This window comes from Dendropsophus ebraccatus, chromosome 3, assembly GCF_027789765.1.
Source record: "Dendropsophus ebraccatus isolate aDenEbr1 chromosome 3, aDenEbr1.pat, whole genome shotgun sequence".
NCBI lineage: Eukaryota > Metazoa > Chordata > Amphibia > Anura > Hylidae > Dendropsophus > Dendropsophus ebraccatus.
Window position 1 is genome coordinate 51,054,067 of NC_091456.1, and position 25,172 is coordinate 51,079,238.

General features: G+C 43.0%; 1 protein-coding gene across 1 annotated transcript in view; it reads right to left on the reverse strand.

Annotated features, from left to right (window-relative positions):
* Positions 1–18,496: 18,496 nt before the first annotated feature.
* The window catches only part of ERCC6L2 (ERCC excision repair 6 like 2), an 80,004-nt gene continuing 73,328 nt past the window's right edge, over positions 18,497–25,172 (reverse strand). The window contains exons 18-19 of the mRNA XM_069961747.1: positions 23,223–23,371; positions 18,497–19,357 (exon numbers count right to left, since the gene is read on the reverse strand). Coding sequence (XP_069817848.1) covers positions 18,505–19,357; positions 23,223–23,371 — 1,002 coding nt within the window. The 3' untranslated portion in view covers positions 18,497–18,504. The remainder of the gene's footprint in view (positions 19,358–23,222; positions 23,372–25,172) is intronic.

Genomic DNA, 25,172 nt, shown 5'->3' on the forward strand with positions numbered 1-25,172 from the left:
AACGTCTCCTGATTCCTTCTCCTTATTTAACAAACTCTGGAATGAACTGGGATAAGGTTTGCCAAAAGGAAACCTCTCGTATTATAAGTTCAGGAAATGGAGCTACTACCTAGAATGTTGTTACTAATAAGGCTGGTTTACTGTTTTGCATGAAGCCCTGCAGAGGCCAGCAGAGGATCAGTAAAACTAAGACTGGGTGCCTGGGTTTCAGAGAAAATGATTGTAAAGAATGAATATTGTATATATAAAAAGATACAAATGTAGTGGAGATCTATGTCATTACCCTGAATTTATTATGGTGAATTTATGTGATAATGATAACAAAACATACATTACTAATACAGGACCTGGCATTTTCCCAAATAAAAACCAATCTATATTCCATCTGTATTTCCTAATTAAGCCAGGTTCCAGACAGCTATAAAAAGGCCAGATTTCATTGTTCATACTTCTACTAAACTGAGCACACTGCAGGTGACCATAGAGACACTGTCTGAAATAAAAACTGCCCAGCCAATCCAAACCTATATAGTCTGGAGGAAAGAAGGGAAAGGGTGGAGAAGATCGAAACCTTTAAATATGTTTAAGGACTAAATAAGGTTTGAGACACTAAAGACATAAAGGGGCACAATCTGAGGTTAGTTTGGTAGAAAAAAACAACACAATAAAATATTACTTTACTGAAAGAGTAGTAGATGCTTGGAACAAACTTCCAGTAGAGGTGGTTGGTAAATCTACAATAACTGAATGTAAACCTGCCTGGTATATATTTATCCTACAATGATAAGAAGGGAATTACTAAAAGGGGCAGACTAGATGGACCAAGTGGTCTTTTTCTTCTATGTTTCTGTCTTATCACAGCTTAGCTTTCAATTACTTCAATTATTAAAAAAATCACACATTTTTGCACAAAAACTGTTGTCTATTCTGTACTTGGTGCAAATATTTGTGACCTTTTTATGTCAGTTTTCAATTCTAAAAATACATCCCCTCTGTAGTGTTTCTAAGATGATCCCTGGATAATCATTTCATGAGAACAACATAGACTCCAGATATTGCAAATCATTGCTATGTTGACATGACCTTTTTTTCTGTCATTTTAAGTACCAAATGACATTTGTAATGATGGGTGCCAAAAACACAAAATTACTGTGACGGCTGTTGGTACATTATTCTAGTTCAGGCTATCATTAATAGCAAAAGGCGGCCATCTATTGATAATGACGGCAGCAAATAATGATCAAGATCATACAGTAAACTGTACGGGCTATATGGCTTATAAAAAAAGAATACACTTAAGGTGTGCTTTCAATTTAAAAAATTTCTGATATGTCATATCAACATGTCAGAAGTGCTGATGGGTCGTGGTCCGGCTGCTCAGAAGCCCACCAATTCCTAGAGCGAAGGGGCTGCTGCGAGCAGGAGAGTGCACTCTGCCCTTTCATCAAGCTTCAGGGAGGTGAATTCTGTAGATTGCTAATACGAGCAGTCTACGGAATTCATCTTCTGCAGCAGAGATTAAGTGGCAGAGCGCACGAACTCGCATGCAGCAGCCCCTTCGTTCTAGCAATCGGCACGGTTCTCAGCAGCCAGCCCACGACCAATCAGCACTTCTGACATGCTGCTATGACATGAAATGACAGAAATTTTTGCAAATGATAGTTACACTTTAATGAGGATACTGAAGAGCAATACTCTTGTGACACCTGTATCCATGATGTTGAGGACATCTGCTGTGCCATATGTTTTTTTTTTTTAACATGAAAAGAATTGGATCTATGCATTAGATTATTTTGAGGGAATGATTCAACACTACCCCGTGCACCTGACAACTTTTATCTGCGCCGCCTACTTATGCTTTAAGTAGTGACGTCTTCTTCCTCTGTACTGCTTAAGGCTATGTCACACTACGTATATGACATATACGTGTAAAACTCCTGCCGGGATTTACGCAAGTTGCGGACGGCTACGTACGGTCCGCGAACTTATGCCCGTAGTCTACTTACGCTTCCCGAGCGGCGTACGTAGCGATCTGACAGCAGTATTTTACTGGGATATCTTCGGCTAGCCCCGGACACCCCACAGAACCCTTTGGATCGGCAAATCAAAGTGGGAAAAAGAAGAAATCACCACTCCGTACGGGACCGCATGTTACGCTACGGGCGTAAGTTACAGCATTTCCGTCCCGAAACAATGGTCTGGTTCATTTTTTACGGCGCCGCATACGATCCGGGCGTAAGTTCGTACGTAGTGTGAACTGTGCAGCCGTAGATCGTATACTTTCCATTGTACGCAAACTACGTAAATCTCCTGCCGCTTATTCACGGAGCCGGAAACTTACGTAGTGTGAACCTAGCCTAAGAGTGAGATCTTGGGCCGGGGGGATATAGACATCACTAAATTACACATATTTGCATATGCATAAGTATGTGGCACAAAATAAGCCAGCAGGGTGCACTGAGGGCTCAGGTGACCCCCTTAGTGCAAATTTTAAATATTAAGATTTTGATTAACTATAAATTAACAGATTGGCAAGAAAAGGATATCTTTGTAAACAGCATCATAATGCCTCCAAGTACATAACAGTAAAGGCCCTATTACATGAAGTGATACCGACCATTATGGCTGATAATCGCTTTGTGCAATAAAAGACAATGATCAGCTGTCATGCACAATGTGGGCTGATCATGGTCTTTCAACAGGCTAAAACACCAACGATCAGCCTATTAACAATCTGCTGCTGTCACTCCGTGTAATAGGATCGGCGACAGACCGCCTCTATCTCCTATGGGCTGCCCGGGCAATTAAAAAATAGTGTTCATAATCACAAATGACATAAAAGTGACAAAAAACGAGAATAAATCACATTTAAAAAAAGATTTATAAGGATCACTCTGCCATAAATGTTAAAACCACGTTTACCACATCCATGTTTAAACCATGTTTTACCACATCCATATCATTTCAGGGGTAAGAGATAATAATATGCCATTTCATGCCATACAGATGCAAGTTTGTATCCAGTAGCCATAAACATGTGTAATAGGAAATCTTGTATCTTGTAGTCTGTGTGTGATTATGCTGTTTTGGAGTATATTCAGTAAAGGATATACATTAATCGGATGCTGTAAAGCAATTTTCTTAAAGGGGTTATCTGGTTACATAAAATATGAGTTGAACCATCCCACCTCCTGGAGACTATCAATTCATACCATACATGTCATTATCTTTTCAGCCTCCTTCCTCCAGTTCTGAGCATGTTGCTTTCTGCTGAAGACAAAAAAAAAAAAAGTGTGTGCTTTTCTCTCTCTCTCTCCTTCCTCCCACTTCTGGGACGGCTGATGTAAACAAGTCTCTGGCAGGCTTTATCTGCAACTTTGTAGCTTCTTTGTATTGCTGGGGGGGGGGGGGTAATCTGAGGTCAAGCTACTGTGATAAATGCTCCCGACATTAGAAAGTTGCAGAAAGGGACTTGTTTACATCAGCTGTCTCAGAAGGGAGGGGGAGGAGGGGTTTGAAAGCAGAGACGGACTGAACAGCTCAGATACAGTTTTCTAAGTCATTAGCAGAAAGCAGCAAGTTAAAAGCTGATGGAAGGAGACAGAAAAGGTTAAGACATGTATGGAATAAATTGTTAGTCTCCAGTAGGGGGGATGATTCAACATATATTTTACCTAACTGGATAACCCTTTAAATAACTTGCAAAATTTAATGGAGCTAAATGCTAAGTAAGATAAAGCTGTGTTTTCTCCTAGGACTAATACAGGCAATGACATATTTAGATGATGTAATATGACTGAGTGATGAATAGAGTCTCATAGCATGTAAACGCCTGCATTTTTCCCAAGGCAGACTAAGAAAATATTTGATTAATATGAACTCCCTCACTTGGAGTATCTGTTGAAAAGAATGCAACTTACTCTCAATTGCTAAATGTTTGCTTTATGATTGCATTTGTTTAAGGAAGCGAGTTACAATGTTATTTGCAAATTGTATTTGACAGCCTACCAGGAGTGTATTATGAGCTGCAATTCACACAAAGGTCTCATTTTCAAGGTACATTTGGGTTTTCATAGGCTAATTACAGCGTTTAGCACAGACCTTGGAGGGGAATTGTAGAAAACATTTGCATTTGCAACTTTACAGATGTAATGGTCTTACGGTCCGTTGTTTGCTTAACATTTCATTGACACACACAGTATTTATATTAGGCAGGTTCTGCAACAGATGATGCACTATATGAGCAAATGGAAATAGATATTCCTTCCACACAAGGCTAGATCTTAACATTACTGAAGATTTTATGGATTATCTATAGACAAACAAAAGCTACAGCGAACATCTGTAGCGGATTCTCTAAAGGTGTTTTTAAGAATCTATAAATCAATGTTGTAACAAAACTAGTGTGGCAATGTACTTAAAGGGGTTGTCCAGCGAAATCTTTCTTTTTATTACTTATTTATTTACTTCTATTAAAAAATCTTGAGTCTTCCCATAATTAAAAGCTACTATATGTCCTGCAGGAAATGTTGTTTTATTTTCGGTCTGACACACTGCTCTCTGCTGACATCTCTGGCCGAGATGGGAACTCTGTCTCGGTTTTATATGAATCCCCACAGAAAACCTCTCCTGCTCTGGACAGTTCCTGTCTCAGCCAGAGATGTCAGCAGAGCAGAGATGTCAGCAGAGCACTGCAGTGGCGGATTAAATGCACCCTGGGCCCCGGGCTGTCCACCCAACCTGGGCCCCCCCCCCCCGTCAATTCGCCCACAGCAGCACAGAGGATGTCAGGAGAGGAGGGTGCTGATCTTATAGGGGAGGTCGGAGGTTTCCACAGCACAGAGGATGTCAGGAGAGGAGGCTTCTGATCTTATAGAAGAGGTCACAGCAGCACAGAGGATGTCAGGAGAGGAGGGTGCTGGTCTATAGGGGAGGTCACAGCAGCACAGAGGATGTCAGGAGAGGAGGGTGCTGATCTATAGGAGAGGTCCGAGCAGCACAGAGGATGTCAGGAGAGGAGGATGCTAATCCTAAAGGAGATGGTCCCCCTTTATAGATGGTCCCCCTCTTTCCCCCTCTATAGATGGTCCCCCTCTTTCCCCCTTTATAGATGGTCCCCCTCTTTCCCCCTCTATAGATGGTCCCCCTCTTCCCCCCTTTATAAATGGTCCCCCCTCTCCCCCCTCCCTTATAGATGGTCCCCCTCTTTCCCCCACTATAGATGGTCCTCCTTTCCCCCTTTATAGATGGTCCCCCTCTGCCCCCCCTTATAGATGGTCCCCCTCTGCCCCCCCTTATAGATGGTCCCCCTCTTTCCCCCCTTATAGATGGTCCCCCTCTCCCCCATCCCTTATAGATGGTCTCCCTCCCTTACAGATGGTCCCCCTCTTTCCCCCCCTTATAGATGGCCCCCTCTCTCCCCCTCCCCTTATAGATGGTCCCCCTCTCCCCCCTCCCTTATAGATGGTCCCCCTCTCCCCCCTCCCTTTATAGATTGTCCCCCTCTTCCCCCCCTTATAGATGGTCCCCCTCTCCCCCCCTTATAGATGGTCCCCCTCTTTCCCCCCTTATAGATGGTCCCCCTCTCCCCCATCCCTTATAGATGGTCCCCCTCCCTTACAGATGGTCCCCCTCTTTCCCCCCCTTATAGATGGCCCCCTCTCTCCCCCCTCCCCTTATAGATGGTCCCCCTCTCCCCCCTCCCTTATAGATGGTCCCCCTCTCCCCCCTCCCTTATAGATGGTCCCCCTCTCCCCCCTCCCTTTATAGATGGTCCCCCTCTTCCCCCCCCTTATAGATGGTCCCCCTCTCCCCCCTCCCTTATAGATGGTCCCCCTCTCCTCCCTTATAGATGGTCCCCCTCTTCCCCCTCCCTTATAGATGGTCCCCCTCTCCCCCCTCCCTTATAGATGGTCCCCCTCTCCTCCCTCCCTTATAGATGGTCCCCCTCTCCCCCCTCCCTTATAGATGGTCCCCCTCTCCCCCCTCCCTTATAGATGGTCCCCCTCTTTCCCCCCTTATAGATGGTCCCCCTCTCCTCCCTCCCTTATAGATGGTCCCCCTCTCCCCCCTCCCTTATAGATGGTCCCCCTCCCTTATAGATGGTCCCCCTCTCCCCCCTCCCTTATAGATGGTCCCCCTCCCTTATAGATGGTCCCCCTCTCCCCCCTCCCTTATAGATGGTCCCCCTCTCCCCCCTCCCTTATAGATGGCCCCCCTCCCTTATAGATGGTCCCCCTCTCCCCCCCCCCCCTTATAGATGGTCCCCCTCTCCCCTCCCTTATAGATGGTCCCCCTCTTTCCCCCCTTACAGATGGTCCCCCTCTTTCCCCCTTTATAGATGGTCCCCCTCTTTCCCCCCCTTATAGATGGCCCCCTCTCTCCCCCTTCCCCTTATAGATGGTCCCCCTCTCCCCCCTCCCTTATAGATGGTCCCCCTCTCCCCCCTCCCTTATAGATGGTCCCCCTCTCCCCCCTCCCTTTATAGATTGTCCCCCTCTTTCCCCCCCTTATAGATGGTCCCTCTCTTTCCCCCCCTTATAGATGGTCCCCCTCTCCCCCCTCCCTTATAGATGGTCCCCCTCTCCTCCCTTATAGATGGTCCCCCTCTCCCCCCTCCCTTATAGATGGTCCCCCTTTCCCCCCTCCCTTATAGATGGTCCCCCTCTCCCCCCCTCCCTTATAGATGGTCCCCCTCTCCTCCCTTATAGATGGTCCCCCTCTCCCCCCTCCCTTATAGATGGTCCCCCTTTCCCCCCTCCCTTATAGATGGTCCCCCTTTCCCCCCTCCCTTATAGATGGTCCCCCTCTCCCCCCTCCCTTATAGATGGTCCCCCTTTCCCCCCTCCCTTATAGATGGTCCCCCTTTCCCCCCTCCCTTATAGATGGTCCCCCTTTCCCCCCTCCCTTATAGATGGTCCCCCTCTCCCCCCCTCCCTTATAGATGGTCCCCCTTTCCCCCCTCCCTTATAGATGGTCCCCCTCTCCCCCCTCCCTTATAGATGGTCCCCCTCTCCTCCCTTATAGATGGTCCCCCTCTCCCCCCTCCCTTATAGATGGTCCCCCTTTCCCCCCTCCCTTATAGATGGTCCCCCTTTCCCCCCTCCCTTATAGATGGTCCCCCTCTCCCCCCCTCCCTTATAGATGGTCCCCCTTTCCCCCCTCCCTTATAGATGGTCCCCCTTTCCCCCCTCCCTTATAGATGGTCCCCCTCTCCCCCCCTCCCTTATAGATGGTCCCCCTCTTTCCCCCCTTATAGATGGTCCCCCTCTTTCCCCCCTTATAGATGGTCCCCCTCTTTCCCCCCTTTATAGATGGTCCCCCTCTTTCCCCCCTTTATAGATGGTCCCCCCCCTCTTATCCCCTTTATAGATGCCCCCCCAGTCAGTAAATAACACAAAAATAACAAAATACAACTCACCTACCCTGCGTTCCCGTCGATCCTCTCTCCTTCTGCAGTCTCCGGCTGATGCGCGGCTGCCAGGGGTGTCCCGTCCTCTCCCCGGCAGCGCGCGCATCACACAGCTCCTAGTGCCGCCTGGGCCCTGACTTCCGGTACACAGAGCGTCTCTAACGTGCACTCCCAGTACTGGAAGTCAGGGCCCCAGGAGGCACTAGGAGCTGTGTGATGCGCGCGCTGCCGGGGAGAGGACGGGACACCCCCGGCAGCCACGCATCAGCCGGAGGCAGCCGGAGACTCTTGTGACCGCAAGCGAAACAATGCTTGCGGTCACAAGAGTGCAGTGGCGAGGGGAAGGGGGCCTCCCGGGCGGTATTATAATGTGGGCGGCGTGGCATGGGCCCCCCCGGAGCCTCGGGCGGCCGCCCAAACCGCCCACATTATAATCCGCCACTGGAGCACTGTGTCAGACTGAAAAATAAAACATTTCCAGCAGGACATACAGCAGCTGATAAGTATGGAAAGACTTGAGATTTTTTAATAGAAGTAAATTACAAATATATGTAACTTTCTGATATCAGTTGATTTGAAAGAAAAAGATTTTCCCTGGACAACCCCTTTAATAGAGTTTGCATACCAACAGCATTCATCAACTATCCACAAAATAAGTGATATATGGGTTGGACTCTGGTAATCATACATTTATCAAGAGAACAGCAATCCCTGTGAATAGAGCAATAGTATACCTGTGTCACCACCACCACCACTCCATTCACTCTCTACAGGACTGAAATCATTACTATACGCAATCTTCATCAGTCCCATTGATAGTGGAAGTAGCAGTGATCACACAATGTACTCAGCACTCAGGATTTGCCATTTCAATTGATTGGTGAGGTCCCAGTTTTCAGACCCCAAAACCCTATACATGTATTACCTACCATGTGAATAGGTGATAAATGTTAGTGAGCCAGACACTGTAATGTCAATCCTCAGTGTACATTATACCGATTTGCTCTTGAAACTTCTTGAAGATACTAGGCCTGGACAAGACAATAGACCTTAAAAAAATCTTGCCATATTCCTTGTACTAGACTGATAATATTGCAGCAGCATACTCATCTGTAAAATGTCCTGCTCAACGATAGCGCCCCTACTGATGTCTACTTTGTATCCTTCTGTCTAGAATGACCTGTACTTTGTATGTGGTCTCTTAAACTCTGTACCCACAATCTGACCCCCCAAACCACTTGTACTGTCATAGCTGCTTTTAATCCAAGATCTGTACTGGGGTCCATTCAGCAGGTGATGCAGTTATGAGCTGGATCGTTAAGGCACCTGTGCAGTGTTCTGACAGGTGATGAATAGGAAAAATGGTGAAGAGGGCGGGGAGGAGGGACGGATGGGCATCGCAATGCTAGGGCATGGGTACTCTAGGCCATACCAATTTGACACAGGGCTGCAAGGTTAAAAGTTGTTTTTAGGACAATAACTGCATCCCCTGCTGAACAAACCCCAGGACAGATCTTGGATTAAAAGCAGCTATGTGACGGTACAAGTGATTTGGGGGAGGGTCAGATTGTGAGTACAGAGTCGCTTTAAAGGACAACTTCGGCGTTAAAAAAGAAAAAAGACTGATAAACATATATTTCACACTCTCCGGTCCGCGGCTTTGGTTCTCCCTCACGTCCTGGTTCCAGTGTCATGAATGGGAGAGAAAAGGCTACTGGTGTCAGGGAAGGGGAGGGGAGGGGGGGGGGGTTAAACAGGGCCAGACAGCTATTAAAACACATGTCCTTTAAAGGAGAATTTCAGCTGGGAAGTAAAAAATCATAACGGGCACGGGGTAGGAGCAAAATAAAAAACAAGCTAGTCACCTGTACCGGTAGCCGCGTCCAGCTCCTGGACGCTGCCGGCAGTTTTTCGAGGCTCATTACAACCTGGTTGACGGATTCTCCGCTCAGCCAGTCACTTACTGAAGCAACACAGCTGCAGTCACTGATTGGCTGAGCAGGCTATATCCCACCAGTCTGTCATGTGGAATCCGGCTTGTGACGTACCCTGAACCAGGGAGAAGATGACAGCTGGCGGGGTCTGGGAGAAGAGTGATGCGGTGATGGGAGTGGTAAGCATAGTGTCTTTTTTTATTTTCCTCCCACTCCATGCCTGCAATGATTTTTTTACCCCACCCCCACCGTACTTTAAGGGCCCTATTCCACAGGAGCGATAATCGCTCTATTCGCTCCGTGGAATAGAGAGAACGATCAGCCGATGATCGTGTCATCGGCTGATCGTTCATTTAGGTTCAGACCTAAAATCATCGTTCGCCACCAGCGCATCACTATGGTTGAATAGCGGTGCGTGGCGGCGACCGACGATTTCAGCAGAACCATACATTACCTGTCCGGGCGCAGGTCTTCTTCTCCCGGTCCCGCGCGGCAGCATCCGCTTCGGAGCAGGGCTGTCTGAACTAACAGACTGCTCAGCCAATCACTGTCCGGAAACGCCGCGGCCAATGATTGGCTGAGCAGTCTGTCAGTTCAGACGGCCCCGCTCCGAAGCCGATGCTGCCGCGCGGGACCGGGAGAAGAAGACCTGCGCCCGGACAGGTAATGTATGATACAAGGGCTGCAAGGACATCGGTAACAATGTCCTTGCAGCCCTTGTTTCACGATCATCGGGGCCGTGGAATAGGCCCGGTAAACGAGCGCCGATCTACCAGATCGGTGCTCATTTACATCGTTGCTCGGCCCGTGGGATAGGGCCCTAAGGCAGAGTGTTCTCCAGTTATTTTGAGTGGGGACCAGATTAGCAAGCTTAATACATTCTTAGACAATACTATTGTATAATAATTGTATATTGGAAAAATTGGGTGTCACCGGAAAATACAGTATATATAAAAAAAAAATCACTACTCTGTAGTTTTTATGTGGTAATAAATGACCTCATTCCCAAACAAAGCACAGACATGGTTCCCTTTTCCACGATATTAGCATTTACCAATAGACGTTCCACTGAGCGCTCACCACTGACTGGCACCTCTGTGCACACTTGACGACTCACCCTGCAATACTATTCTACCATAGAGGTTAGACGCAGGATATTAATATTGCATATTTCTTTTTCCTTGCCAGCCACAACTGCTACAAAAACGTTCCTGAGATTATTTTGTTTAACTATTTAAACTGCCTAACTAAATAAGCTGTTTTCTGCTGATAGTAGCAGTCTGCCCACAGAAAACTGGATCCTTTCCTGCAGTGCTATAGACAGTGGATAAGGAGCTCTTTCAATGATGAAAAAGTCAGCCAGGAACTTGCATTCTCTCTTCAGGACTGGAACCTCAGACCACACACAGTGCTACATCATGGTTGCCGCTTCCCCTTTTCTCACAATTACATAGCATGGTCACCTCCCAAAAATGAACATGATGACAGACTAAACTTCTCTGAGCCTACAGTATGAGAATATTGCATCTTCCTAGAAGCATATTAAATGTGTGTTATTATAGGCATGCACAAACAAAGCGAGAGAATGCTGAATATTATACTGTACGTGTAAATCTACCTCACCACTAATTCCTTTCACCCCATCGTATCCAAAACACATTATTGCATCACAGTATCGCATTTTAATCCAATTTAACTTTTTATGGCTGACACTAAGGGGGCCTTGTTCCCACCTATATGCCTTTTTTTATGGTAGGGTCACAATAAGCTGACACTAGCTTCTACTCTATCAGGACTGAAGAAACATGCAATCCTGATACAGTAAAGGGGAATTTTCATCTCAACTACCATAGTTAACCTTGTAGAGTACATCAAGTTGTATAATTTTGCAAATATATTCATTTAGCAAGCTAGCCTACTTCTCCTGATATGCTGCTCTTTCTCTCCCATTGTTGACAGCTTGCTGTCTTGGTTACACTTTGCACACCTTTTTTTTTGTGCTGCCCAAAAATCTCTAGTACATGTGCAAAATTTATCATTAGGTGCATGGGCCTTAATAAATCTTCTGCAATTTCCGTGTGCTTTTTTTTGTGTAACACAGCTTGGCTAAAAACAAAAACTAGGTCAGGAATACTGTTGCGGAACAATTTGCACAAAAACAAAAATAAGAAAATGTATATATATATATATATATATATATATATATATATATATATATATATATATATACACACACACACACACATACTGTATTTTTGCACTTCTGTTTCATGGGCTAATAAACCCTCATTTTTTTTCACTATTTGGAGTGCTGCAGTCCTGTTATCTTGCTGTATACAGTCACCGGTGAGACAGACAGCACCCACCCGCTACAATTTCCGGGTGCAGTAACAAATTTTGGACTATATATATATACACATACATACATACAGTGATGCCTTAGATTACGAGCATAATTCCTTCCAGGACCGTGCTTGTAATCCAAATCCACTCATTAAAGAGAATGTACCACCAGGTACATCTTCTTTAACCTAAACCCACCTATCGAACGGCGCCGTCAAGGGGAAACCGGCCGGTGCTCAAGCACTGGAGGCCGGCCCGCCCACCCCCAGTGGGAGGGAATTCCCTCCCCTCCATGACGTGGCTCCCTTAGAATGAACGGAGCCGCGTCATACAGGGGAGGGAATTCCCTCCCACTGGGGGCGGGCGGGCCGACCTCCAGTGCTTGAGCACCGGCCGGTTCCCGTGCTTCCCCGTGCCGGCGCCGTTTGATAGGTGGGTTCAGGTTAAAGAGGATGTACCTGGTGGTACATCCTCTTTAAACTAAAGCAAAATTTTCCTATAAGAAGTTATTAAAATTTAGACAATTGTTTCCACACCCCAAAAATATTTTTTTAGGGTGGGTTCACACTACCGTATCTGTGTGGATAAATTCCGGCGGATTCCGTCACTCGTACCCGTTCGCCTTTCAGCCCGTGCCATAGACACCATTCTTTGGCCAGGCCGACATTGACATGTCAGTTCTTTCGTCGGAAGGCGGAATCCGCCCGGCTATAGAATGGTGTCTATGGCACGGGTAGAAAGGCGCACGGCTGCGAACGGGTACAAGTGATGGAATCCGCTGGAACTTACCTGCACGGATTCCGTAGTGTGAACCCATCCTAACTCTGAATAACATGTAAAACGAATGAAACAAACATTTAGAAACAGCTGAATGTTTGATATTATAAGTTACTGTACAGTATTGCAATCATCATCTGGAGTATAATGTATAGTAATGGCATAAACCTGAAATAACATCAGCAGTTTGTAGATACAGGATGGAACTGCAGATCCCCATAATGCAGTAGTGTAGTACATCAGGCTAGAATTACCCCCATAGTTCTGTCCCTTGATGCAAGCCCAGCCTGAAGTGGATCTGCTATGATTTAAATGATGAGGGAGACTTCCTGGGTCAGAGTATAGTACTGTAGACCCCGCTATGCAGACCATGCCCTTCCCTTACTCCCCTTCTCATCTAGTACATGGAACTCTAAAACCAGAGCAATTCCCTTAAACCAAGTTACAATTTTGAAAAAACTGTGAGCTCTTCTTGCAAAACGCTATCAATCCAAGTTACTCTTAAACCAAGGTACCACTGACTATATATATATATATATATATATATATATATTATATATATATTGATAGATAGATAGATAGATAGATAGATAGAGCACATGATAAATCTGGCTGAAAAATAGCCAACTTAACCACGCCCCTCAAATCGAAACATTTAAAAAATGGCGCAGCCGGAGTAAAATACTCAAATATATTGCAAACGGCTTGAAAATGCTGCAATAAAATTGACTGCGCAAAAACGCCTTTTTCGCTGAAATAATGACACAAAAAGAATTGTGTGTGACCACTGCTTTTAGAGCAGAGAGGTGGTCAGTAACCAAGACAATTACCTGTCAATAATGGGAGGGAAAAAGTAGCATCTCAAGTTAAGGAGGTAAGCTTGCTAAATAATAAGCTTGCTTCTATTTAAAAAGCGCAAGCTTTGCAGTACTTATCAGCTGCTGTATGTCCTGCAGAAGAGTATTTTTTCCAATCTGACGAGGTGCTGTCTCTGTTCATGACAGGAACTGTCCAGAGAAGAAAAGGTTTTCTATGGAGAGTTGCTGCTGCTCTTGACAGTTCCTGTCATGGACAGAGGTGGCAGCAGAGAGCATTATGTGAGACTGGAAAGCGTACACCACTTCCTGCAGGACATACAGCACCTGATGAGTACCAGAAGACATGCAATTTTTAAATAGAAGTAATTAACAAAAATTGTATAACGTTCTGACACCAGTTAACCCCTTTAACTTGATGAGCCATTCAAGTTTATATCGGCATGCCAAATGGTCGCTGTGTGTACTTTGACAAAATATATGAACATGGTGGGTTAGAATGCTTAATTTGTTTAATTTGTAGATGTCAAAAGCGTGAAAACTATCCTGGCTACTGGGAATGAAGAAATTCCAAAAACTCCTATAGTGAAGGGGTTAAAATACATTTTATTTGCAATACTTGCAAAATCTGTGTCTTTTAACAGGCACTTACCTTCCACGCTTGTATGGTACGCAGAGGGAAATAAATGTCTTCTTCCTTAGTAATCAAGATGTATGTTCATTATGTAGAATTAGGATTGTAAAAAAATACAGATAATCAACAACCAATGCCCTTGACTTCCCCAATAAGGAGTTAGCTTAGTGGAAGGAAGCAACCCCTATGAATCCGTCACTCACTGTAATTGGTCATTTCCTTCCCTTCATCCCTACAATAAATGATCATTACTTATAAGCTGAACAAGAATAAAATGCAACGTGGATGATATATAAAGCGTCGGAAAAATGTAGAGAATTGAGTCATGATTTACCTGCTTTACGATTACGACTGTCAAACAAAGAGAAAGTTCAACCCAAAAGTAATAAATGAAGGTGGATTAGAACCTCTATCTGCAGCCTAATTTGTTATGATAATATACTGGTGATTTGTGAGTCCTGCTCATAATGTAACCATGAAATAATTCCTGACACAATTAGCTGTGACCCTGTCTCCCATCCACCACTAAGCCCCCAAAAATTCCAGCCTCTCTGTGGTTTGGATCTGTCTGTGGCGGTTTAAAGTATGGTTTACTCCCAAGGTTGCTGGCTGGGAATGAATGCAGTAATTATACTTCTTCAGTCACCCAAGGAAAATATATATTTATTCTGCATTAAACTAAGACATGCTGATAAAACAGTATATGTCAATGAATATTTAAGACAGAAACAAACTGAACTATACCTGTTTCCATGCTGGGATTTAAAGGAGCTTTTGTTAACGTTTGTTCCGGCCAATATGATTGATAAAAATATTCCAGGATCGACCTACTGGTGTAAATAATGTTCCAGATTCGGACTATTGCTTAAAATTTTATATGTAATGGATGATAGAGATCCTCTACCCCTTAAAGGGGAACTATAAGCAGGTTAGACGAATCTAACCTGCTGATAGCCCCCTATTGCACAGGAGATGCAGGGGAGGAAGGTATGTCTCTTCCTATCCTCCTCTGCGCTGTTCTGGTGCAGTTAGTAAGATCGTTAGGAGCACTCCCCGCCTCTATACCACTGATCCGACCCACCTGGCCCATTGATTATAAATTAGAGAGGGGTGGGCCGGCTCTATGGGGGCAGCAGCGCTCCTAACGGTCTTACCGGACTGTGAAGCAAACTACTAACTGCATGGGAAAGGCGCTGAAGGAGGAAGGTAAGAGACATACCTTCCTGTGCAACAGGGGGCTATAAGAAGGTTAGACTCGTCTAACCTGCTGATTGTTCCCCTTTAAGTAAAACAAAAAGTGTGCCATGCAATAATTTCATTTAGATTGTTGTTTTTCTATTTCTTTTTTTTATTGCAGTCATGGTTTACATGTGCAGCTGTGTCAAGGGATCCTGTCATCACTTTCATGATGCTCAAACTACAAGTCCTAAAGCGTCTCCTTGCCCCACCACTGTTGATATATAGATCTCTTTTAGGGTACAGGGAGAGATCTACCAATCAAGACTGGCAGGACAGACAGAAGCCACCAGAGACCACCCCGAAGACTCGTAATTTAAGCAGTATGAAAGGGACAACGGGTTCCCTTTAAAATTTTGAGCAGTTGTTCATTGCTGCAGTGCAAGCTTTGTGCAGATGTTTTACCTGAAATAAATATAGAGAATTACTTCCAGCAGAATTTTGAATGCAGCTCTGGGCTATTCTACAGTCTGTAATACCGTGAAATAAGCCATCCCCTCCCACACAGACCAGCCCCTCACATACTCACATCCTTACCGGACAGGTGGCGGCGTGTAACGGGACGTGCCAACAGGATAGCTGGTGGCGTGTAGCAGGATGTGCTAACAGGACAGACAGCAGTTTGCAGCGGGACATGCGCCAGCGTGCGTTGGGATGTGAGGAGGACATGGAGACCATGGACCAAGCTGCCGGCAGTGAAACTCCACAAAGGCATTAGGCGAGTACTGGGTGGTGGATGGTGGCAACAGGAGGCCTTACTTTCGGGAGGTGCCCTAGTTTAGGGTAAGGGGTGCCTTACTTTAGGTTAGAGGGTATGGTAATTGAAGTGTCTTATTTTAGGAGGGCGTCTTATTTTTGGGGAAACACTGTAAGCATCACCTTCTATGATGGAAAAACCCCCTTTCGATGGACGTCAGTTTTTTCTCCCCATATACATGCAAACTCTATCTGCACTATAGAATATATACTGTTTGGGCAGTACTTTACAAACAGATATGACAAGGTTTTTCAAAACTCCCAGATGAAATACAAATGTCACTCCATATTGCACATCGGTATATGTGAGAACGCTAATGAGCTCTTCTTAATGGATGATATTTGTTGTTTGTTGATGCCGTGTGAATGGAGTCTTAATACTTGAATGAAAGTGTGGTAGAGCCGATCTATTCTACCTGATAAGTACTTCTAGGAGCAGATACAAGATGATAAAAAAAAATAAAAAATTAAGGAAACATTTAAGAAGACATTCTGTGTTGCAATAGATTTATGTCATTTTTCCGGATAGACAGAGTGAAGCTTGAGTAAACTTGCTATCCTTAATTTAAAATGTACATATCAAGATTTGAGATGATTTTATTCTGGGCTTCAGTCCAGACCACAAGATCTAGCACCACTTCACATAGACAAACGCTGTAGGTCTCCTCTGTCCAAAGTTCAGACATGTCAGAACATCAGAAAGATTGGTGCACTTTCACGGAGCAGTTTCAACAGCAAATTATACAAATGCCTCCTCCTTATATGAAGTTAACCCCACAGTTAAACATCCTGTATTTAACATACTGACATAATTAGTAGGAGTCTTAAACATAACTCTGTATCTATGTGAACTATAGATGGCTCATACTTTATGGTATTATAAACAGTCTCTCTGGAGTCTGTGAACCACCACACCATGTTAATAGGCAACGGATTTGGAAATTATAGCCACATCCAAACTAACTAACTACTGAACACATTATAAACGACACAAAACTAACTTGTTACAGGAACGCTTTTCATGACCTTGCAACCTGTTACCTGTGGTGTGTATGTAATTTGACTCGCAAGTAAATCAATCTACTCTCCAATAAACACGACTGTATGGGGAAGTCTGTAGAATGTAAAAAATAATAGGATGGGGCAAAATTAAAAGCCAGAACAGGAGACAAGAACTAAAATATGGTAATAGTAGATAAACCAGCCGGCACCAAATCCACTATTATATCACACCTGGGTTCCAAACCAAGGGCAGGTAAATTGGACGATAACGCCTATCCGAAAATAGAAACACTGTCCAAAATGCGAAGAAACAGAAGTCAGGCACACCATCTGTGGCTTCAGACAAACTTTGGTTTATTTCATTAAAACATCTAGTTAGGGAGTTGCCAGGTGGGTGGCCTCTGCCACAGCCCCCCCCCCCTCACTGGTAGAAACAGTAGGCTGGTGGCTGTCAATAAGCTGGTGACGCTGCTCTGCTGGGCAAGTTTAAGTATAGATTCTTTAATATGTTTCCTTCCCACCCCCTGCCTGCACCGGATTGTTACATTGGGCCGGAGTCCCCCTTTTAGGCCACATTCACAACTTACGTGCACTGCATTCTGAGGGAATCCTGGCCAAAGTGTATACACATAGTATACACTCCAGCTGGGATCCCTAGCGGCCGTACTAAAGACTGAATAGCGGCCGCACATCCTTGACAGGTCACACAATGCGCCCACATCCCAATTGTATGATCTTTAACACCGGCCGTTCTGTGACCGGGTCACATAACGGCCGGTGTTTCACAATGTGTGAACATGGCCTAATACTTAGACCCCTAAAAGGAGTATATTTCTGAAGGGTTTAGACTTAGGGTATAAACCCACACACCGTATATGCAGCGTATTTACTGCTGCGATACGCAGCAAACTCGCAGCAAAATCGCAGCAGATTAGATCTAAATAACTGAACACAGCATCAAATCTGTACCAACAAATCTGCTGCGTATTTGTTGCATATCTGCTGTATATACGGTGTGTGGGTTTATACCCTTAAAGAAGAAACAGCTGAGGAAAAGGTGTGGGGGGGGGAGGGACACCTCAGTTTGTGACCCCAACATTTTCTGGATATAAATAAAAATTGTCAAAACTAAAATATTTATAACTGAAACATTAAAAATTTTTTACAGCTACCTTTCAGCAAAATTAAGTTTTTGCCTAACAGGTAGAACCCGAAAATATCCACCCCCACCCCCCAATACAGTAACATGCCTTGTCCCTAATTTGTATTTGGAAATGACAGCTCAGTCTAATTCACAGCTACCCCACCCATCTCTGCTGGAGAGCGAGCTCAGTACATCAATCAAGTCAATGGGGATGAGGGCATGGGGGCGTACATAATATTGCCACCTGGACACTTGAGCTGTGAGCATGATCTAGAACCGACAGATTCCTTTTAAAGTTTGGAGTTTTGCATTTCCAGAAACAGCCCTTAAACATGAGCGGTATTGGTTTGTACGCCATTTTCTACATCCATTTACAACCAATATCATAATGCTGATTAGATTCGCAACACATTAAATTTATAAAAATATAACAACAAAAGGAAATCTAGAGGTCAGTCTTCTTTATTTTCCTTCTTCTTCCATAAGAACTTTTCATTCTTTACCCAAAGGGAATCATTCCAGCTGTCCTTTTTAGACACTGAAGGCAAAATTGAAGACTCACAAACTTTTTGAATTACAGACAAGTCCGTGAGTCTGTTGATACTTTCGTCATTCTGTTCACTAAGAATATCCCAGAAGTCCTTAGAACGGTGCCTTGGTTTGGTTGTTAAAGGTTCACACTGAGAGGGTATCAGCGGGACAGCAGACCGATGGCTGCTCTGAGGGCTAAAAAGATCATCCAATATTGATGTGTCACCAAGTAAATCAGCAACAGCGTCTTTTTTCATTTTCCCTGTCAGATTTTCATGTTTTAACAAGTGGTCTTCTGTGACATAGTTGCTATCTTTGGAAAAACTTGTACCAGGCTCTGTCACTTTCAAGTCTGTATGTAGGAATGGTTTACTTTCATAGCAATTACTACTCTTTTCCACCGACACGGTCAGAGATGGTTCGGTGTTCACCCAGTGTGTCAGATGATCCCTTTCTGTCGTTTTCCCTTCCTCACTATTATCTAGATTCCCTGATCTGACTTTCTTATTTGTGTACTGTGGAGATGTGGTTATACTCTTCTTTCTTCTCTTCTTTTTGATTATATTACTCTCAGTCTTAGATTTACTGTCTTTCATTTCATTTGCAGTTTTTGGAACCGGATTTGGGTAAAGATCTTCCACCTCTGAATATCTTTTGGTATAGAACTCTCTGAGCATTGCTTGTCTCACATGGGACTTCACACTGATGAGACTATGAGCAAATTCTTTAGCAGAAGCTGCTTTGAAATATTCCATCATTTGCTCAAAATGTCTCCTAAAATATAAAAATCAGAATGGTGATATTTTTTTTTATTGTCCTTTATATGCAGGAATATATAACAAATAAGTATTACACAAATGACAAGTTATAGCCAATGCGAGAACCAAACTAGCCACACGTATGCTACTGTCTGTAATGGCCACCAGCTTTTTTAAAATTGTTTAAAGTGATACTTTCGCTTTATTTAATCAGTTATATCAGTGTTATACATGTATATATCAAATGTGCAGGGATCTAAGCTTGTGGATGGTGCCGAGAACCCCACATAGAGTAAGGAGGGTGGCAGTATCACCTTAACTAGTGTGGAATTCTTATCTATCTTCAATAGAACTACAGGGGATCCAGGTGTTTTGAGACACTTGGCTTATGGAAATATAAGATGGGGCAATATAACAATTGTGGGAAATTCCTTATAGTATCTGATTGACCAAAGTGTCTCTGTTCTTTAAGTGAGTAACATTTTTAGATGGATCTTTTCATTTCTAAAATGCAAGACAAGTCATGAACTCTTACATATGAGGTGGTGGCTAATGAATGTGTGGGATTTTAGCACTTCTGCTCTTCTTTGACCCCAATTAACCTTTGTACACTTGGGAAACATGTATAACTACCATGGGTAACTATTTGTGTAAATGAACTGATCTGCTTCCATTACAAAGCAGGATTGTCAAAATGAAGAGGAAACATGATAATATATGACTCTTCATATATTAACAAATCCTGGGAATTAGTATGTATATGCTCAGACATCTCCTGATCATCGAAAACCGTACTATTCCCAAATATTTCATTGCAATAAAAGTAAAAGAGAAGAACACAGGCAAATAGTTTGTGATCACAACATCTGTCAACAAAAACAATCTGAGCTTTATATGCATTTGTAAACGTCTTGCTATGCTTTGCTATGTGTTGATGTATGCCTTGTTTTCCTTGTAAGTGGTGATTACTCAACATGCTTTTTAATGTTAATTAAGACCATATTCTTCTTGTGACAAACAAACTGTTTCCTCAACACATATGTGCAAAAGTCTGATTAACGTTTACCGTGAGAACAGTCAGTGCTGGCAAAGGGGCATCAGACTCATTGGGGGGAATTTATCAAAGGATTACACCAAGGGTAAAAAAAATCTGCAACTTTGTGGTTTTCTTCCCACCTTCTGGGCACTAGCAGATTTCATGGCCAAAACATAGAGTATCATTACACTTCTCCCTCTGTCCTCTGTCTCAAGGTGTCAGCAGTTTACAGGGCTCAAGATTGCTGACAAAATCCCTTTAAATTAGTAAGAACTATTGCTATAGTCTCATAGTAAACGCTATTCTAAAAGTAGGCCGTATCCCGGCATCATTTGCCTTTAAATTAGTCAGACATTTTTACAGAAAGAATATTCATTAAGCCATTTGGTGTAATGTCATGGCTTATCTAAGCACTAATACGTAGCTTCCAAGCTCTGGGCTCACTGCACTGATCTTACACAAGGTCACACCAGAATACACTGTTTATTAATTCTGTCCAGAGTCCATTTGGGAGGATTAGCAAATAAATATTTGTTTTTTTTTGGAATATTAAAGAATTGCAAATGTGAAATACTGTAGCCAACCGTACTGAGCCAAGTTCCAGTTTGGTATACAGCCGCCAAGAAAACTTTATCTTTCAATTGCCAAGAACATGACCTCAGTCTTAACCTGACAGTGTGACCTTCTCAGAAATGAGAAATGGCTTTACTCCTTAGCCTTCCTAAAATGTATAGTCTCAGAAATGGTAGGTTGATGACATTTTATTTATTTATTTAGCCTCCAATACTTCCAAAATTGTGTCTTTGGCTGCAGCAGAAATTCACATTCTAGTTCAAAGGAAACGTGCAACATCATAAGATATGATGAGAAATGTAGTTGGATGTTTTATACCAATAATGTTACAATGCCACACTACCTTACAATGCTTCACAGTACCTTAAAGATAAGTGCACATTACCACTCATATCAACCCCTTAAAGAGGTATTCTGTTAGGTAAAATACATTTTGAATCATCCCCCTCCTGGAGACTAACAATTCATTCCATACTTATGATCTTTTCAGTCTTCTTCCCCCAGTTTTGAGCTGCTGCTTTCTGCTAAAGACACAGAAAACTCTGTGTGAGCTGCTCTGTCTCCGCTCCCAATTTTCCTCTCCCTTCCCTGGCTGGCTGGCTCTACATTTTGTAATCCAAGGAAGTATAATCACAGTGAGATCACTAGTAATTTCACCCTCCCGGCAATCTTCCAAACCACCGTGTATGGAGCAGGCTCGAGTCCTGAGTCTGCTCAATACTCCCTTAACAGCATGATCATGTACAGTTACGTGGTTATTCATTAAAGGGAATGTGTCACTACATTTATTCTGCCATAAAAGAGAACAGCATAAACCAGTGATAAAAATGTTGAACAGATCGGTGTATTACTAACATAATTTTGTTCAGCCGTTTTCCTAATATGCAGGAGAATAGGATTTTTGCCATACCCCTCCCTCAGCCAATCAGCAGCTGCTGGGCAGGGTTTTCTGCTTCTGATGAATATCCAGGACTACTGGACTCATGCTTATAATGGAGAGGACTACTTATTGTCCATGTAATTTAGCTGATACCTTCAAATCAGCTGCACAGAACAAAGTAAGTAGTACATAATTTTGTTCAGCTTCTTTGTCACTAGTTTACGCTACTCCTATATAGGACGGTTAAAGCGACTCTGTACCCACAATCTGCCGTCCCAAACCGCTTGTACCTTTAGATAGCTGATTTTAATCCAAGATCTGTCCTGGGGTCCGTTCGGCAGATGATGCAGTTATTGTCCTAAAAGACAACTTTTAAACTTGCAGCCCTGTGTCAAATTGGCGTTGCCTAGAGTACTCGTGTCCTAGGATTGCGACACCCCTCCGTCCCTCCTACCTGCCCTCCTCATCATTAGAAATGCCCCTAGAACAATTTCTATTCATCACCTGCGTGAACACTGCACATGGCCTGGATTGTTGAGGCACCTGTGCAGCGTTTAGACAGGAGATGAATAGAAAAAATCCTGCTTGGGGCATTCCTAGCGATGAGGAAGGCGGGGAGGAGGGACGGAGGGGTGTCACAATCCTAGGGCATGCACACTCTAGGCCAATTTGACACAGGGCTGCAAGTCAAATAGTTGTTTTTTATGACAATAATCGCATCATCTGCCGAACGGATCCCAAGACAGTTCTTGGACTAAAAGCAGCTATCTGATGGTACAAGTGGTTTGGGGGGGGGGGGGGGGTCAGATTGTGGGTACAGAGTCACTTTAAGCAGCTGAAGACCATTTGAGTGCTCTGTGGCCATGTAAACAATTGTAACCTCTTTTTATTATCAAGGATGAGCGCTATATAGGTGACCTGTAAAGCAGAACAAACATATCTTGGTCTCGATACCCCCTTCTCTCTGAGTGATAGTGGTATATGTTGCCCATAGGTTCCCTGACAAAAACTATGGGGGGATTTTTTTATGCAATAACCAGAAATTAATTGAATTAAACCTGCACATTATTTCTCAAAAGTTTGCCACAAGCTGCGACATTTGACATAGGCATTTGTAACTTTCCCAGCATATATAGTACATCTAATGAACACTGCAAACGCAATGTGAATTCTGCCTTACAAATAAAAAGCTCCTCTGAAATACTGAGTAAAACGCTGTAAATATCTGTAAATACACAGTGACAGATGCTATATACATTACTGATACAATATTAATAGATGAAGTGATATAAACAACTACATGTCTGTTATTTTAAAAAGTCCAGTTTACACATTAAAGGGTGTAAAATGTAACCTTTTTTATTTATTTATTTTTAAATAAACCATACTTACTTCCTTATTGCTTTAGGTGTATCACCCACCAAAAATATAGTGTCGCCAGCCTGCAGGACTTTTTTTTCTTTATGGACCACTGGATTAGCACCAATGTCTTCAGGCGGGGTTTGTGGTGAAATCCCATCCTTACCAATCAAGTTACATTTCTAGAATTAAAACAAATACAAAAAATTTTACTAATCGACCTAATGTGATTCAGTTTTTAGGCTACGTTCACACACTGCTTTTTGTCCGGATTGCTGTACAGCTGTCATTTTTAAGTGAAAATACTGTCCTATTTTGATAATTACACCCATAATTTTCTAACTACGCCTGTATTTTTGCCATAAAATGATGGCCGCCAAAAAGTACTGCCGAAAAATGACGTTGTGTGAACATAGCCTAAAACATTTTAGGATTATAAAACAAAGTCCATTTGTGAAATATAAATGTAATGAAGTAGTAGTAGAAGCAGCAAAGCCTTTAACTACTGCAGTCCTATAAGCAGTATGTTTAAGTACTTCCTTTACTATTATGTCAGTTTGCTCTTACATCACTGCAGCAAATCGGAGTTACACTCTTCCAGTAACATCTCAAGACATAATTCACATTTCCTTATACAGCTTGTTAAAAGCAAGTCAGTGTCACCTAACAAAACACCACTGGGCAGCTTGGTTAAGCAAGGAGGTCTTGATGTAAAAAACAGTCCTTAAAATTATCTTTGGATTTCACATTAAGCAGCTATATTTCACATTTTGCGACAACGGTGGCAGGAGGAACGCATCCATCAACTTCAGCATCATATATTATATGTCAACTTTTCTTCAAGTACTAAGAACGTTTTACTGTGTGTTAATACTGAACATTGACATTTTAGTTTTCAATGAACCAATAATGACGACCGATGGACAAGGGCAGGAAATTAATTTTGCGTGTAAGAATATGAAACTCGCTTCTCGCCATACCAATTTTACAAAGACTAGAGAGTGATGAGGATGGAAAAGTAGAGGACGTTATATTGGTTTTATAATCTATATAGGATATCGGACTGAAATTGGTATAAATACGTAGGTGAGAAATAGAAACTCGCCCTATGGTTACCTGAGCTTATACACAGTAAGATAGTATTAGGCGATTTCATTTCCTTTTTGCATTAAATTTATTGAACAATTTCAATCACCGGTGACCTGGTTTGAAGGTAGGCTCCATCTACCGTTCCCATATGTCTAATAAACTAGAACTAGCATTGGAAGTCTTCATGTCAGAAAAGACCTTGACAATATCCAAAATAAGATTCTGAACTATGTAGTCACTTCTAACAATTTTTGACTGGGTGCCATACAACAATTTAGCTGCATAGTAAAAGAAATAAACAGCAGAAATTAAAAAGTAAAGAGTGATATTTGTGGCTTGAGAACAAGAAGGAGCTCAGCTATGCATGTACTGTACATTGTTACAGATGGTTTCCTTGTGCAGACATTTTATATATGAACTCATATTTAGATCCACACTATTTCTTATATTAAGGCCCCTATTGCTCCTGATATCCACCCGTACAATCCGCTAAAAATTACCGATTGGGCATTACATATTTCTGTAAATCCTTTTTTTTTTCAACAAAATGTCAATTATAACTCATCTGTATTTTTTACGCCAATACGGATGCCAAACAGGTTACAATCCGTAAAAAAGCGGATCCCATTGATTTATGGAAGAGGATCCGTAAAAAAAATAAAATATCTAGGTCCGCACTAGGAAATGTCCTTTTTTTTTCAGCATTGCTTTGCGTCCTTGTAATCTACTGATAGTGTGAATAGCCCAATAGACATCAATGTCCACTAGCTCGAATACGGAAATAGGGATCCATAGATTATGGAGCGTGTGAATAAGGCCTTACAGTTTGATGTTCAAATTATGTCAATGGTCCTTTTTCCTAAAATAACTTACCATCTAAGATGGATTAAATTG